A 19,144-nucleotide genomic window follows, 5' to 3' on the forward strand; every position below is an offset into this window, starting at 1 on the left:
TAGAAAACTTTCTATCTACCGTATTACGAACAGGGTTTTCTCTACACTCACAGAACGGTAAAGTACAATCATTGATTATGTGACATTTGTTATTTACACATTCGTTCACCACATTTTGGCTGTTAAAGTCAACATTAAGTTCTTCATCTATCATCTCACTGCATTCATTTAATTTATCCATGACTAAATGTATATTTTCTTCTTTCCATCTAACCGACATGCATTGTCCTCTACTGTATTCGACATTTGAATTTACATTGTCTACAGCTTTTGTAGAAACAGTCTGATTAATTTTTATACTAAAAGTAATGGGACAGTGATCAGAGAAAGTATTGAAATTACCGGAAATAAATTTGGTAATGTTTCCTTTTTGCGTATTATCAGTAATCAAATAATCAATAAGACTCTTTCCATTATTATTATAGAAAGTAAAGTTACCTATAGCGTCATCTGGGTGTCGTCCATTGACTATACGTAATCCCGATGACTTACACATATCTAGCATTCTACGACCAAATGTTTTGACCACTTTATCCATATTATTGCGGCTCACACTATCTGTTTCTGCCCTGTAGTCAATTAAATTCATACTATCATGTAATGTATCATTTTCTATAAAATCATTTCTCTCCCCAGTTCGAGCATTCATATCACCGACAACATATACATTTCCGGTATCTTTATATTGCCCTATAGAATCTTCTAAACACTGGAATAAATCAAACTAGCAATGATCATAAAAAATGCTGTTTTCGGGGGGTATATAACAAAATGCTAATAATATACATTTGCTTTCTAGAGTACTAGATATATCAAGTTTGATCCATATGATGCTATCATGTATGTTTTCGACAACCTTAACATGGTTAAATAATGTTGTTTTCTAATACCTCCTCTACAGACTAATCTTGGAAAAGAAAAATAATCATAATTATCCAGTTTCAAATCATCATTTGTTTTAACCCTACACTCAGAGAGGCATACTATATCATACTTTGAAATAATTTCACAAAACTCTTCACACGCAAGTTTGTCAACTAGTCCTCGACACACATTCCATGTAAGTACTGATAGTTCACTCTCCCCTTTGTCCTATCTAGTGTTGTGGTTCGCGGTATAACCACCATTGGATGTGCTGGAACGTATGGCTCCTCTCTGTGGATGGGGGTTCATATGTGAAGCTTGACGTTCGCGTTCTAATGCCCGCGGATCGCGTTCGTGAATTCTAACTTCGTGTCCCTGTGCTCGCGATTCGCGTCTTGGTGGGTCGGAGAGATAGTGGTGTCGCTGTTGACTATCGCCTGGATTGACGGCCTGGTTGTACTGCTGCGTTGGCCGTTCTTGCCTTGTATGTTCATCTCTTTCTACATATAGCTGGTTGTTGATGTACAACTTGTCTCTTATCAGCCTGACTTCATCGCCTAACTGCTTGTGATGTTTTAGCACCGGATAAAGTCTTCTTCTTCTGTCCTCGACAACTGGCGGAAATTGCTCATGAATTCCAAAACTAGATCCTTTGAGCTTGAAGGAGTTTCGCTTAACTAGTTGCAGGTCTGCACTCTTGTTGGTAAAGAAATCTTGCAACAATTGGGCGATTTTTACCACGAACACGTCGACCGAATCTATGAACATTTCCAAACTCTATCCTTTGGTCTATACCTAGCTCTTGGAAAATGAAATCACGGAGTAGGGATTCCGTATCTTCATTCCGCGTTTCCCCTCCAAGACCTGTGATGACTAAATTGTTCTTCATTGATCTACACTGTAAATCCACCACAGTATCGTGTAAGGTAGACCTATCTTCTTCCGCTTTTTTACTTTCTGTTGCAGTTCACTAACAATTTGTTCATGCTTTTCTATAGACTGGGCTGTCTGCTTACCGATAGTGCCCCTCTTTTCCACATCGTCGAGCTTACTTGATATGAAGCTAACCGACCGTTCGAACTCGTCTGTTTTTTTTTCTACAGCGGCAACTCTGGCTTCTATTCCTGATACTTTGGATGTTAAATTGTTCAGTTTATCGTCAATATTTTCTAATTTCTCCAACTTTTCGAGTATGAAGTCTAATTTCCTGTTGATTTCAACAACGTCATCATCCATTTGGGCCTTTTTAGCCTTTGGTGTTGAAGTTGATGGGGTTGCCACGATGGACGATTTGGACGGGCTACTGTATAAGACTCCGTTCGCTGCGCTTATGATGGAACTCAATAAACCTGTAGATTGATGGATGACGTCTGTGTTATCATTGGCCGCCTCCTTCTTCCTTTTCCTAGAATTTCTACCCATATTGAAATATCACAAAAGAGTAGTAGTATTGAGATATCTTATTACAGCAGTACAGTTTCTTCTCCGTGAGCCATTCCGGATCCTATATGAGCATTCAACATTATGATTATCAATGATATGTACTTGTCGCAAAATTGGTATGTGTTGTACTTCTGGATAACGGAGATCAAATCAACGACGATGAAAGTTACAGATCATGACATAAACAAGAAAAGGTCTCTTGTGTATATATGTAGAACTGTGCGACACTAAAATCGGTGTCCAGGTTCTACACCGTGTGCCATTCGTACAGGTAAGAGTACAGGTAAAGCGAGCCTGAGCTGTAGACCGTGACGAAAACGTTTGAGCAGCACTGTCCTTCACATGAGAAAAGGTCCAAAGCATGCATAATAAAGTTCAAAGTTCATAATGTAAACAAAGAGATGGCCATGTCGTTTTCAAATATCGTTAATTGTGACATTTGTATAGAACTTACAGAATGTAATCAACGCCGAAACGTAGAGCAACTGAGTCGTCAAGGAACTGTCGTAGGTTTGAATTAAATAAAATCGCTGAACATGATGAAACACCAAAGTTCTACGGAGCACTGTAACGACATGACTACATAACGAGCGCCATCTTGAAAATTTATGTGTAATGGCCTGTGTATATGCAAGGATTTATAAGTGATAAGATTCATATACGTCCTTGGTATATGTCATATACATGTCAACCAAAATCACAACGTATCCCTGCCATAATTTGAATCCCACGCACACCTGCAAAGATTCACGTGTTCGCTCATTGGTCAGCCAATCAGTGTACACCTGAAGCTTTGCTGTCCCGCCGAAAATCCGCAGATCGAAATGTTCACTGATTGGACAGCCAATCAGTGAACACCTGACACTTTGCTGGGCGGGGCAATATTTCCAGCTGGATCGATTTACCTAAATATTAGATAATTGCATGTAAAATATAAAAAAAAACATTATTATTTTATCAATACGAACCTAAAATTGGAGGAATGTTCAGATCATTTTATCACAGGTTTTTCCTATTTACATTTTCTGTTTCTAGTACTTTCTATGTATTGATTATTTATATGAGAAAAACAATCTTTTTGTTCTATATGTGTATTTTCATAAATATAGGTTCTAACTCACTGTTTCATTTTCATGGAACAAATACGAGTGATACGGGAGTGAGTCTTGAGTAAATGTAGGAAATTCGTCGTTTATTCTTTATATATAGGAAATACATATTATACTTCATATAGAGAGAATGGTTTTAATTGATTATCATACCAGTTTAGTAAACTATCTTAATTTATTCTAAATGGCTATCACCCACATTACGTTTGTGAAATCATTTGTGTGATTTTGATAAGACATAAAATAACAATTATCTATACAAATATAACCTGCACATACATGTATGTATATGTCACAAACATACAGAGATACACTATGAATTGATAATTATATCCCGTAAACAGATATATGTTTTCTTCTCGTGTAGTGTATAGTAGGAAATTTATATTTGGTTATGGTTTTCAATCATAAATGTTTTATATTGTAATTATTAACACCTTATTTTACAAAGGAAAATTATCCTGTCAAATTAAAATTGTTGATTGGATTTTCGAGACGAGTTTTGATCCTATTCTTTTTACGAATTTTGTAGAATATATTTTCATTATTTGTTCATTATGCATAATGAGAAGATCTTCTTTGGCTATTACAAACTCGATTGAAACACAGAATCTACTAAGTTAAAGTACATGTATTTGTACTACTGTACAGAATCTAAGAGTAGAATGCTTTACAATTCTATGTAACTATTAGATTAAAGGCCCATTACCTTTCACGAGCAAAATATAAAGGTTTCTTAAAGGCCCACTACCTTTCCGAAACGGCTTTTAATTTTTAAAATGGGAATGTATAACAAGATCTATAATTTTGTAGAGTCCTAAGAATTATTAACTTACCGTTAATACTACATTTATCATCACCTTCTGGATGATTTGATTAAAATAAATGTTTATTTTCATAACGCGGGTCGTATTATGTTTCCCGTCGTCGTCCTAAATACCGCGCGGTAGTTGACTATCACTGCGCCAGACGGCAAAACAGCGAATTGACTCTCCGCTGTTTTCATATATTACGCAGGCAATCTTGCATGTTTGGTGTCGTAACCTTATTTTAGATCATCGGTATGCATTTTCTGGTGTTATTAATGTTTTTTAAGAAACCTTTATATTTTGCTCCGGAAAGGTAACGGGCAGTAGGTAAGCAGTCAGTATGTAACCGATCAGCATTTAATCGGTCAGCATGTTACCGGTCAGTTTGTAACTGGTTTGTTTGTAACCGGTCAGTATGTGACCGGTCAGTATGTAACTGGTCAGTATGTAACCGGACAGTATGTAACCGGTCAGTATGTAACCGTTCAGTATGTAACCGGTCAGTATGTAACCAGTCAGTATGTGACCGGTCAGTATGTAACCGGTCAGTATGTAACCGGTCAGTAGGTAACCAGTCAGTATGTAACCGGTCAGTATAACCGGTCAGTATGTAACCGGTCAGTATGTAACGGTCAGTATGTAATCGGTCAGTATGTAACCGGTCAGTATGACGGTCAGTATGTAACCGGTCAGTATGTAACCGGTCAGTATGTAATCGGTCAGTATGTAACCGGTCAGTAATGACCGGTCAGTATGTAACCGGTCAGTATGTAACCGGTCAGTATGTAACCAGTCAGTATGTAACCGGTCAGTATGTAACGTCAGTATGTAACCGTCAGTATGTAACGTCAGTATGTAACGTCGTATGTACGGTCAGTATGTAATCGGTCAGTATGTAACGGTCAGTATGTAATCAGTCAGTATGTAATCAGTCAGTATGTAATCGGTCAGTATGTAACGTCAGTAGTACCGGTCAGTATGTAACCGGTCAGTATGTAATCAGTCAGTATGTAATCAGTCAGTATGTAATCAGTCAGTATGTAACCGGTCAGTATGTAACCGGTCAGTATGTAACCGGTCAGTATGTAACCGGTCAGTATGTAATCAGTCAGTATGTAATCAGTCAGTATGTAATCAGTCAGTATGTAACAGTCAGTATGTAACCGGTCAGTATGTAACCGGTCAGTATGTAACCGGTCAGTATGTAACCGGTCAGTATGTAACCGGTCAGTATGTAACAGGTCAGCATGTAACAGGTCAGCATGTTACCGGTCAGTTTGTAACTGGTCAGTTTGTAACTGGTCAGTATGTACCGGTCAGTATGTAACCGGTCAGTATGTAACCGGTCAGCATGTAACGGTCAGCATGTAACCGGTCAGTATGTAACCGGTCAGTTTGTAACCGGTCAGTATGTAACCGGTCAGTATGTAACGGTCAGTATGTAACCGGTCAGTATGTAACCGGTCAGTATGTAACCGTCAGTATGTAACCGGCATTTGTCAGTATGTGACCGGTCAGTATTAACCGGTCAGTATGTAACCGGTCAGTATGTAACCGGTCAGTATGAACCGGTCAGTATGTACCGGTCAGTATGTAACCGGTTATTGTATGTAACCGGTCAGTATGTAACCGGTCAGTATGTAACCGGTCAGTATGTAACAGGTCAGCATGTAACAGGTCAGCATGTTACCGGTCAGTTTGTAACTGGTTTGTTTGTAACCGGTCAGTATGTAACCGGTCAGTATGTAACCGGTCAGTATGTAACCGGTCAGTATGTGACCGGTCAGTATGTCTCAGTTACTTTGTAACTTGTCAGTATGTGACCGGTCAGTATGTAACCGGTCAGTATGTGACCGGTCAGTATGTGACCGGTCAGTATGTGACCGGTCAGTATGTGACCGGTCAGTATGTGACCGGTCAGTATGTAACCGGTCAGCATGTAACAAGGTCAGTATGTGACCGGTCAGTATGTAACCGGTCAGTATGTAACGGTCAGTATGTAACAGGTCAGTATGTGGACCGGTCAGTATGTAACCGGTCAGTATGTAACCGGTCAGCATGTAACAGGTCAGTATGTGACCGGTCAGCATGTAACAGGTCAGTATGTGACCGGTCAGTATGTAACCGGTCAGTATGTAACCGGTCAGTATGTAACCGGTCAGTATGTAACAGGTCAGTATGTGACCGTCAGTATTGTAACCGGTCAGTATGTAACCGGTCAGCATGTAACAGGTCAGTATGTGACCGGTCAGCATGTAACAGGTCAGTATGTGACCGGTCAGTATGTAACCGGTCAGTATGTAACCGGTCAGCATGTAACAGGTCAGTATGTGACCGGTCAGCATGTAAAACAGGTCAGTATGTGACCGGTCAGTATGTAACCGCTCAGTTACTTTGTAACTTGTCAGTTTGTGACGGGTATGTTAGGGCTTGATTCATTACAATTGGTCAGAGATGCATTTGACATAAAGACCTCGGTTACAGGTAACGGGTAAATGTCTCCTGCACAATAATTAGTATCACGTTCAAGATGTCCTCAAGTCACACTGTTGATTGTCTTCAGGTCCAGTTTCTTGGCGAAGCTTGTGCCATAGAGGAGTGTAGTGTGCCGGACTCGGTGTGCTCGCCCGTGCGCGTCTGCCAGTGTATGGAGGGATTCTCCCCAATCGGAACCACCGGCTGCAAGAAAACTTCGGGTATTGTTTGAGTTATCGTTTAACGTGTCACCAATCATCATAACTATCATGTATTTGCCGTTACTTGACCTCATCTGTGTATTGTTTACAAAGTCAATCTAACACATTTATCTGTGTATTGTTTACAAAGTCAATCTAACACATTTATCTGTGTATTGTTTACAAAGTCAATCTAACACATTTATCTGTGTATTGTTTACAAAGTCAATCTAACACATTTATCTATGTATTAATTACTCAATCTAACACATTTATCTGTGTATTGTTTACAAAGTCAATCTAACACATTTATCTGTGTATTGTTTACAAAGTCAATCTAACACATTTATCTGTGTATTGTTTACAAAGTCAATCTAACACATTTATCTGTGTATTGTTTACAAAGTCAATCTAACACATTTATCTGTGTATTGTTTACAAAGTCAATCTAACACATTTATCTGTGTATTGTTTACAAAGTCAATCTAACACATTTATCTGTGTATTGTTTACAAAGTCAATCTAACACATTTATCTGTGTATTGTTTACAAAGTCAATCTAACACATTTATCTGTGTATTGTTTACAAAGTCAATCTAACACATTTATCTGTGTATTGTTTACAAAGTCAATCTAACACATTTATCTGTGTATTGTTTACAAAGTCAATCTAACACATTTATCTGTGTATTGTTTACAAAGTCAATCTAACACATTTATCTGTGTATTGTTTACAAAGTCAATCTAACACATTTATCTGTGTTTTGTTTACAAAGTCAATCTAACACATTTATCTGTGTATTGTTTACAAAGTCAATCTAACACATTTATCTGTGTATTGTTTACAAAGTCAATCTAACACATTTATCTGTGTATTGTTTACAAAGTCAATCTAACACATTTATCTGTGTATTGTTTACAAAGTCAATCTAACACATTTATCTGTGTATTGTTTACAAAGTCAATCTAACACATTTATCTGTGTATTGTTTACAAAGTTCAATCTAACACATTTATCTGTGTATTGTTTACAAAGTCAATCTAACACATTTATCTGTGTATTGTTTACAAAGTCAATCTAACACATTTATCTGTGTATTGTTTACAAAGTCAATCTAACACATTTATCTGTGTTTTGTTTACAAAGTCAATCTAACACATTTATCTGTGTATTGTTTACAAAGTCAATCTAACACATTTATCTGTGTATTGTTTACAAAGTCAATCTAACACATTTATCTGTGTATTGTTTACAAAGTCAATCTAACACATTTATCTGTGTATTGTTTACAAAGTCAATCTAACACATTTATCTGTGTATAAGTTGTCATAACTTGTGCCCAATCCGTTTGTTATAAGCAACAAAATATGTTGAAATTAAACTACTTCTCAGCGATTTTGCTGAAACTGTCCTGATTGTATCCTATTATGGTTCCGAAAAGTGTAATTATTTTTTTCGTTACTCCGAAATCCCGTTGCTAATGCATTAAAAGCGATACTTTCCTCGATATCCCAGGATTACGATCACTGTTGTATTATCCTGGAATATGTACACTAAAACGGAACGCTCTGTATGTGTGGCCATACATTAATTTTAGCAGTCAACATGGTGGTAGAGTGTAGCTACAACTCGCAACTTGGAACTGTGTAAAGTTAGTGTACATGTCATATATCAAGATATCTCTTATACACACAAAGAGTTACGAACATCACCGTTATATATGAATTCATTTATATACAGTGTACTTACGTTTTACTTATTTTTTATACTATTTCTGGTGTCTAAACACCGACCAAAATAAATAGTCTAGTCAATCTAGGGTTTTACTTCAAACTTATTGCAATTTTAGTTATTTCGGTTTTCTATAAAAAAATAACTATGTTTTGAGAGAGGAAAATATGAAGGAATCAAAATTGGGGAAAGTGTTTATTTCAATCCAGAAAATATTAGAAATGTGAAAAAAATGCTTAATGGACCAAGTTTAAACTTCAATTACCTTCATTTAAGATCATGTTATGTACAATATATATTTCCAAAAATGTTCAGGTTGAACTATCCTATAAAAAGTATCTTTAATATGTACTCAATGTTTTCAAAATGAAATGTGCTATAAGGATTTACAAATGTATCTGCTCTTCAGATTTTTAAGATCCTTGCTCAAAAATTATGTAAATTGTCATTATGAATACAATATAACATAACATTGACATGATCGGCCAACTTTGAATAATTCTGTTTATTTGCGTTATGTGCATATATCGTCTTAAATACAACGAAACTATACAAAAGGTCGTGATTGAAGAATGTTATCACAAAACAATTATATTTAGGATAAAATATTAGCGTTTTCTGTATTTGAAGAGGGCTCAAATGTTTAAATTGCCACAAACCAAAACATATTTCGTCATTTCTCCGTTTCAACTGATATGTACTATTTACTTCTACCACAATAGGCGGTGTTATTCAACTCTCAGGGTATCAAATAAACGATGCAGCTGTTGATTAACAATTTGTTTATTCCACACGTGATTTGTTTATACCACACGTGTTATAAACTCTGTACGCATTCTGATTGGCTGACACGATGAACTTTAACCGACCTACGTCTTTCTCATTGTCGAGTCATCATTTGTCAACGTCATCAATAATCGAGTGACGTCATGCTATGCTGTGATCTCCGCTTGACGCCAAAACTGCTTTTGGATAGCGAACTTATCCTCGTCGTAGTTCTATCGGCTAAAAGCGGATAATATATTGTGGTAGAAACAGGTCACACGACTCGTGGTTGTTGGATATGGAATTTATTCCACACTCGTAAGTTATTTTTTAAAAGTTACAAAAGACACTCGCTAAAGCTCGTGTCTTTTGTAACTTTAAAAAAAATAACTCACTCGTGTGGAATAAATTCCATATCCAACAACCACTCGTTGTGTAACCTATGTTTATAAAATGGACTCCATATACAGTTAATTTTGTACCCCAGTATTACAAATGAGACAGACATCACTCTTCACAAGTTGTGATTTGTGTGAATTTTCCTATTTGTTCTATCTTTTGACAGACGAGAAAGGTATTTTCCCTAATTCATATATTCTTATATTTTTGTTTCATGTTATAACACTGCTAACTTCTAAACCAAAAAGCAAAAAAAAAAAAAAAAAAAAAAAAACCCCCATCTTTTGCAATTATTTCTAAGTTAGGCTGATAGTATTGCTAAATTGACTCGACTATAACTGATCGATTCTGATCACTACTCTGTATTCTATAATTACTGAGATTTTCTGGGATGCTGGTTCGGGACAGTTGCCAGGTACTGACCGCTGGTCGGTGGTTATTTCTCCGTGTACTCCGGTTTACCTCTACCAACAAATATGGTACATCTTTACATGAGCTTAACTGTTAATAGGACGTTAATCTAATTAAAATAAATTAAGATTTTACTTTACTTTTTGACCAATGTCTCCTCTTCAAGAGGCAATATTTTGTTATATCCCAGGTGGACATACCCTAATACATGGTTTCATTAGCGATTAATTACGTCGGCATATGAATTTTTCTAAATTAAAATACTATTCCATACATACATCAAAATCATTTATCTAGTTTTCAACACAATTAAACTTCATTCTATGTCTAAATATTTTTTATCTTACAGAAACTATTGCGTCACACTTAGCATCTGCAGCCTATGGCAGTGGTCACGTGTTGCTTACGGGTGGCGCTGGCTACCTAGGCACAACTATAATACCGATTCTTGAAGATGGGAAAAAGGTGGCACTGTATGATATCTTTAATTGGGGACTGCATCCTGTACTTAATTTCGCACAAAACCCAATTTTTCATATCGTGAAGGGAGATGTTCGCGATCGCGACCAGCTAGCTAAGGTGATGCACGATAATGCTTGGATGATTGGTGAGCTAAAGCGTCCGGATCAACAATCGGGCTACGCCAGCACTGGGTCTTGCTATGGGGCGGTAGAAGGCGTGTGCACAAAAGAAACCGGGATCAGCCCCCTTACTCTGTACGGAGGCAGCAAGACCGAAGGGGAAAACTTGTTCTAGATGTTGGCGGTGTTGCTCTACGGCTTGCTTCTGTCTTTGGACTTTCACCTCGACTGCGCCTTAATCTCCTTGTAAACGACCTCACATATGCAGCGTTAAAATTGAAGGAATTTGATCACTTCGAAGGCCAATTTCGCCTAACGTTTCTACATGTGAAGGATGCTGTGGTGCGATGAAAGGGCAAGCGTACAATGTTGGCGATGGAAAGATGAACATGACAAAGTCGCATGTTGCACGTATTATACAAAGTAAGGTATCCGGATGTAAAATCACAGGTGAAGAAAGAGACAAACGAGATTACGAGGTTTCCTACGCAAAGATTCAAAAGCTAAGCTACATCTCCACAGTATCTATGGAACAAGGTATTAAGGACATGCTCGAAATTCTCCTGTTCTTGGCCATGGAAGATGTGTCTCGCTGTAAAAATGTTTGAACGCTGTTTCATCTGTGGGAAGGCTTTCCGTCACCTAACTGGACGACTAGATCGGTTAGGACAATAATTATGGACACTACAGAGTACGGGGTTTCTTCTTCTTGTCATTTACAAATTCCATTAAACTAACTTAAAATCCATGTTTCTTTTTTAAATCATGCTGTTTTTATCTCTGATCCAAACCAAGGAATGTCTTGCATTCAAAAATTAAAGAATATGTTTCAGAGTATTTTAACACTGTTACCAATTTTATTGAAAATGTCGGGAACACGATAAGACTGATATGATTACAATTCCCGCCATTTGAACAAATTCGGTAGCCCTTTAGTTCAGCATGCTTCAGGTCTCTAAATCTCTTAGTTATGCAAAAGAAGTCATTAAAAATTGGCCTATTTGAATTTTACCCTAGAATGAATAGTCAAGGTAATTCTATTGAATAAACTTAATGTTCCTTCATCATAGCGTTCTATATAAATCTATAATATCTATGAAAATATAGCCTATTTGATCCCTGTGACCTTGTATGAAGGTCAAGGGTTTTCATTTGAACAAACATGGTAGTCCTTTATTTCAACAGGTCCTATAAGATATCTCTAGGCCTCTTTTAAATCATTTGGAAATTATTTTAGCCTTTTAAAAGCCTTTTCAAATGAAGTTCAAGGTCATTAATTGGACAAACCCTTTACCCCAGCATGCTTCAGGCCCTATATCAGGTCTCTAGGCCATATATTGCAAAAGTAATCTTGTTGGTCTCACCCAAAATGCATAAAACTACTTATTACATAAATATCCTAATCCTCATGTGTTATAACACTATTATGATGTCGTCACATGTAGTTTTGAAGTCATAATTTATATATGACGTCGCATGATTGTCTCAGTAGATGGAAACGCCACATCCAAGCCAGATTTTTACGGTTTTATATAGAGATAAAATTTCAAGTTTTACTTATATCTCTGTTAATAAAAGTTATGTGATAAACATAATCTTACACTCGTGACTATATGAAATGAAATTTATCAAACTCGTTAACTAATCTACTATGCCACTCGCCTCGTGGCATATCAAATTACTGAATTCGTTTGATAAATCTCATATCACATAGTCATGAGTGTAAGATCCTCTATATATCAACAGCCCAAGCACTCTTGTGATCAGAGGGATATATGACGAGCTGGATTTATGATCAAGACCCCCATCTCATAAAGCTGGTGACGGTATATCAATTTAATTATCAATTGCATATATTCTTACTACACTAAATCAAAATTATTTTCTTGAAACTTTAAATATATTGCTTGTCGAAACTTTAATTTTTTGTAATTGAGAGGGAGTGTAAGTTTTAGGATATACACTTGGCTTCTGTTTTCAATGGTGAAATTAAATAATTGTACAGCAAATGTCCAAGGTATAACGTGACGCTACCAAATTGGAACTTTACCCAAAATGAAACACTTTCAAGATATGTGATACAGAATTTTCAGTTTATAATCTAAACCACCAATAACTGTCCTGAACAGAAATTAAAGTGCGGAATAGTAACTTTGACAATTTTTAGATGTCATTTTCTTACAAGTTGCTTATTATCTGTATTTAAAAGAGAAAATAATGAAATTGTGAAAAAAAAATCCAGGAAACGACGTCCTCCGACATCCCTAAAAACACCATACATTTTAAAAAACTGAAAACTTTGTTTGTTTGTTTGAGTTTTACGGCCCATCGACAACTAAGGTCATTTAGGGCCAAACTACAAGTCATGCATTAATATCAGGATAAAAGTTCAGGGTAAGAAAAAGCAAGTAAGGACTAAAACACAGATTGTAAACGTTAATTTGATAAAAAAAGAAGGTTTGCATGGGATAAAATAAATTTGGCTAAAACACATGAGAAAACTCATGCACAATGTTGATGAAACGATGAAATGTTGAGTTGATACGATGTATGATGAGAAAACGTTCATATTTTGCTTAAAATACCGATCTCTTTGAGATAATTAAAAATACGATTATGTCTCACGGCATGAAACAAAGTGTACATGTCGGAGACATCGTAGTATTTATCTCGTATGTGTTTAAAATCAATACAATGCAATAAAATATGCTCCACTGTGAGAGGAGAATCACATGCATGGCATGTAGGAGGATCCTCCCCTCTCAATAGATAGGAATGTGTAAAATATGTGTGTCCAGTTCGGAGCCGAGAGAGTACAACTTCCTCTCTGCGGTCTCTCCGACTGGACAGTTTAGGATTAAGTGTAGGTTGAATTTTAAACAGTTTATTGTTTGTTTCGGTAGACCACCTTTGTTGCCAATGGTGTTTGATGGCTGACTGAATTGAAGGTTTGATGTCGGTGTATGGTAGTTTCAAATCTGTTTGTGCTAGGCGAAGAGCAGTCTTAGCTGCTTCATCAGCCTGTTCATTCCCCTTTATACCCACATGACTGGGAATCCAGAGATAAGTAATTTGAGTTTTAGAAGATAATCGAAATGTTCGGATTAAAAGATTTTGGATTAGAGTATTTCTAGGGCTTCTTGATTTCAAAGCCTGAAGAACCGAAAGAGAACACTGAAAACAAATGCACAATGGGATTTTTTTGACAGATATGTAACTTAGATAAACTGAATTTTTTTTGAAGTTTTAATAAATGAATTCAAACATTTTTTTATGATGCCTATAAATTTTTAAACAAACTATATTAAGGAGAAGTTCTATTTTGGGTACTTGAACCTGCTGAAACACAGGGCTAGACATGGCATGCTTCAAGCTCTCTATTTCAAAATATATGCACTGCTAACAAGCAAACAAATCATGAAATCATAACTGAAGGCATCTATTTGTGGAAAATTAAGAAAAAAAAATCTGATTTTATGCATACGTAAGAATTTTTTTAACAATTATCTTAAAAAGTGTTCTAATTTGTGTAGCGTCACATTATGTTTGATACAACAAGTAAAGTTAAACAACTGCGTTGAAGGTATTTTATTTTGGTTGTACATTACAATTATATCAAAACCACAGAGAAAAATAAACTACTTTACGATCTGATCACAATGCAAAGTGTAAACAAACATTACTACATACATAAGAAATACTGGAAAATTGAATATATATTAAACTTTAAAATGGTTATGGTTTTCTGAAATAAGAAATCTTGTAAAGTATCACATAATATAAAATCTGTAATGTACCCGTACTTATTGGTGCAATCAAAGTTTAATTTAAGACCAATTTTGATCAGGTTACATGTAGCGCAATAATGAATTAGCATTATAAGTAGTTACTATATGGTGACGTCATACAGGATCTATGACCATCACAATGCTTGTTTAGCGCACTTGATCTAGCGCGACATTAAGATTCCCGCTACAGTAAGTAAGTGTACGAATGTATAACACATCAATATTGAGCATGGTGTAAAGTCTACCATATAAAAACACAACCTATATTTATCTCATAGTTGACCCAATCAGTCACGGCATACGCCAATGTCATAAATATCATAAGACACGTGTGTAATAACACTATTGTGACGTCACATGTAATAATGACGTTATAATAAAAATATGACTTCAGATCGTCAAATTCGAGCCTGATTTCGCCACTATTATATAGACACGAAATTGAAAGTTTCGTCTATATTTACATAAATACTAGTTATGTGATAAATAGAATCTTATACTCGTGGTACCTTTAGACTATTTTTGTAAGCGCTTGTTGAAGAAACTTACTGTAAAATCGGGATCTATCTTTCACGTGTTTCGATAAGGCAGGGCACAAATACTAGTTACAACAATGTCTCAAGTTACCCTATTTATCAATAAGAAGCTAATTACGGTTTTGCTTTGGATTGATTAGATAAACCTCCTATGAGCCATCATGGTCTTGTAAGGACGAACAGGGCTTACAGGTGGAGAAAAGCAGGAGTTCCCGGAGAAAAACCGTGAACCAGTGGTCAGCCCCTGTAACATACCCTGTCACATACCACATGTGGGATTCAAACTCGTCACCCAGAACTAGTTATGGACGGTAGATATACAATAACAGTATTACATTTGAACAAGTATAAACATATGTAATTACAAATAATAACAAGAAAAAAATATTAAGTAGAAAAAATAAATAAAACCAATCAAATATCGATTGTTTTGTCGCGATATCAAGTTAGAGTTCTAATTATCTCTATATAGTATATTATGATTTACCCTACACTAAATAAAATGAAACAATACTCAACAACTATGATGTAGTCAATACTATGAATAAGGACGCGAATAAGGACGCAGCTAATTTCTAATGTTATATCTATCTATTATGAATCGGTCATTTGAAGAATTGTCAAAAACACATACAAATTGTAGAAAAAAAACTCCATTCCAGCTACTTTGTTTATAACAACAATACCATTGTATTCAATACAAAGCCATGGTTCTTTATTTGCGGTGGCTCAAATTCCCATTTACTGGACATGGATACGCTTTAAAAACAATGTTTTTCATGCTAATATAATCCCCAGGTACATGGAGTTAAAAACGAATTCATTTGAACTGTAACTTTAACAACATTGATCCTACATAGATTTCAGTTTGTATATTTGGTAAAGTTTGAAGTATATCACAAGCATTACATAAATATAGTATCTAGAAAGAAAACATTACTTTGTTAGAATCTAAAGCACTACTGAAATTTCACATTACACGAAACATTTAACACAAAACAAATTCATCAATCTCTTTATATAAGGAGTCCGTATGGAATCTTCATAGTTATAATTTCGATGAAACATGGCCTTCAAATCAGCTATGGTTTGTATTGCAGTTATCATATGGATGTCAATGCTGGAAAGTTCATTCGGAACGATTTGTGTTATGATCAAAAGTTCAGCAGAAAGATAAGAATAGTTTGCGTATTTATTAGAGAAAGATAATTCCATATCTAAAAACAATATATCTCCTGTGAATATAACATAGCGTCGTCATTAGAAAGAGAAAAGACCATCCAATTTGTAATCCATAACTCCACATAGATTTCCAAAATATTACACGAGAAACGAGATCTACTCAAAACGCTCAATGAATTCGAAATTTTAAAGCGAATATCTATAATAGTAGAATATTCACAGAGATTTGTATTACATCTCCATAGCATGAAAATCCTTTACAAGTATTCCTTTCAATAATGTTCCATTTAACAGTTATAAATCTCATTTAATTTGAATATGTAATTATTGACCAATCAGGACGCTCTTTGTTCCATTCTCCGTTGCCTTCTCTGAGCCAGTTTCTCCTCCAATCCTTGGGCAACACGAGCTTTGTTCATTTCTTCAATCTTTTGGTATTCTCCAATTCTTTGGTCATGTTTCTTTTTCAATTCCTCCATATTGCCTGAGGATCGAAATAACTTATCTGTCACTATCGACAATAACATACAGAAGCAAGCAAAAATAAATAAAACAAAAATAACGTTATTTCCTGATAGATTGGGTGTGTCCTGTACATGTGCCCTCTGGAGAGGCGCAGATAAATACTGTATATATGCTCGTCCGCATCAGAATGGTTTAATACTTTTTTCATCACTGATCGTATGATTCCCGTCCATTCCCAATTTCGATAAGCTACCCAACGGCAACCTCCGATATTTGCAAACTTGAATATACCCACGAACCCAAGAATAAAATGGAAAATAATGTAATAAGTAAGAATGCAGCTGGGGGTATTATTTCAGTATTTGATAGACTATTTTTATTCTATCATATATTGCTACAAATCGTGTCATGAAATACAATCAGCAAATCACATTTAATTCTCCCAAGCATTACATGCATTTTTATTTTCTGTAGCTCGAATATAGCAGCGAATCAATACTTACCGAAGATTTCATCCTGGGACGGTAACGCCGCGATATTGCGTTGCACGGGAGCTGGTGTATTATCCTCTTGCTAACGACAGAAATCAAATACAATATCTTAAAATTCTATCCTCTTCAGTTAAAGTTGTATGTGGTGTAACTGGGCGATAATTTTGACATGCTATTTTTTCATCATTAATTTATTAAAAACCAGAAGGTTTGATGAATAAAGCTATAAAAATCATTCAAATGGCTTCAGATGACTTATTAACGTTAGTTATAACACAGAAATTTTGTACTGTAAAATTGCTGTTTTTATGCCTTAAACATGTTTAAATGAAAACATACCTGAAGAAGTCACTTTACAATGACTGAAAACATTGTAAAAATGTGTAATGATATTGTAGACCACAATTTGGCTTCATGGTCTCACTTTATGTACTCATTTCACATCACTATTAATGTAAATAAATGATTTTTGGCAGTACTGCCAAAAATCATTTTCAGCTCTTATTTGTACATGTAAAATTAAAACCTATGCATTGAAAGCACTGTAATTTTCAAAAAGTTGGTAATTTCTGGTGATGAATAACATATTAAAAGATCATCTTGATTCGTGAGTATAAAAAATACCGTACATATAACTTTAATTGAAATATTTACTCTATCTTGGTATTGAATTAGCTGACGGTTTTTGTGAATGAAAAAAACACCTTTGTTTTTCCGGATGTCTGGGTATTTTTTTTTTTTTGTGTTTTCATTAATATCAAATAATTATAAATTGGAATATGGTAAGGTTATTATATATATATTTATGATCTTGTTTTTGCAATACACGTTTATGTATATCTTACATATATATTCTATGTAATGGATATGACACAGAAATCGGAGTGTACTATAAACAAATTACGACTGGTGAGGGCACATTTAAATGTGTGTGTTACGTCACCATACATCAAAATACATTTGTAATTAAAGCTTAGTTCTTTTAACTTAATATTTTTATATGTAATACCACTTTTTTCTCATATACTTTTTTTATTCAATCATATGTAATATTACACATGTGATATATCAATACATGTCCAAATCCAAATTCAGATATTTGCATATCAGACTTCTATAGTGTATCGATCCATAAAAACATGTGTAAGTCTTAAATTCATACATAAAAAAAAGATATTTTCTTCTATTGAATTAAATCCATGATTAATTTCAATATTTTTCTAATTTTCTCTCTCTTTTTAAAGTGTAAGAGTAAACCCAGCTTTTTCTAATTTTTTATAATGACACAGATACGGCTTACCCATAACAAAAATAGGGTAGTCTCCCTTTGCTTACAACAGTAGATAAAACATCTCAATAGTAACAAAAGACAAGAGGCCCAGAGGGCCTGTATCGCTCACCTGGTTTGTAATGCCAAGTAATGTTCTGAATACAGGTTCATTGTTTCTTTTCTGAAGGAATTTTAATATTAACCTCTAAATCCCCTATTGGGCCCCACCCCTCCCGCCCCCAGGGGGTCAGAGCCAAAATTTAAGTTCTGTTCCCCTTCCCCCAAGGATGTTTATGGCCAAATTTGGTCACAATCCAAGCAACACTCTAGGACAAGAAGTGATTTAAAGGATTTACCTCTATTTCCCCTATTGGGCCCCACCTGACCCTGCCCTCGGGGGGCAAGAGTCAAAATTTATACAAGTTCTGTTCCCCTTCCCCCAAGGATGTTTGTGGCCAAATTTGGTTACAATCCATGCAGAACTCTATGACTAGTAGCGATTTAAAGGATTTACCTCTATTTCCCCTATTGGGCCCCGCCCCTCCTGCCCCCGGGGGTCAGAGCCAAAATTTATACAAGTTCTGTTCCCCTTCCCCCAAGGATGTTTGTGGCCAAATTTGGTTA

The 19,144-nt window shown here is 35.6% G+C and overlaps 1 protein-coding gene and 1 pseudogene across 2 annotated transcripts in view; one reads left to right on the plus strand and one right to left on the minus strand.

Annotated features, from left to right (window-relative positions):
* Positions 1–6,755: 6,755 nt before the first annotated feature.
* On the plus strand, positions 6,756–11,396 carry LOC138305580 (GDP-D-glycero-alpha-D-manno-heptose dehydrogenase-like; annotated as a pseudogene).
* Positions 11,397–14,361: 2,965 nt separating this feature from the next.
* The window catches only part of LOC138306273 (GRIP1-associated protein 1-like), an 81,402-nt gene continuing 76,619 nt past the window's right edge, over positions 14,362–19,144 (minus strand). For both annotated transcript variants that reach the window (XM_069246687.1, XM_069246686.1), the window contains 2 exons: positions 17,263–17,332; positions 14,362–16,778 (listed from right to left, as the gene is read on the minus strand). In XM_069246687.1, the coding sequence (XP_069102788.1) occupies positions 16,630–16,778; positions 17,263–17,332 (219 nt within the window). In that variant the 3' untranslated portion in view covers positions 14,362–16,629. The remainder of the gene's footprint in view (positions 16,779–17,262; positions 17,333–19,144) is intronic.

Source organism: Argopecten irradians, chromosome 13 (genome assembly GCF_041381155.1).
Source record: "Argopecten irradians isolate NY chromosome 13, Ai_NY, whole genome shotgun sequence".
NCBI lineage: Eukaryota > Metazoa > Mollusca > Bivalvia > Pectinida > Pectinidae > Argopecten > Argopecten irradians.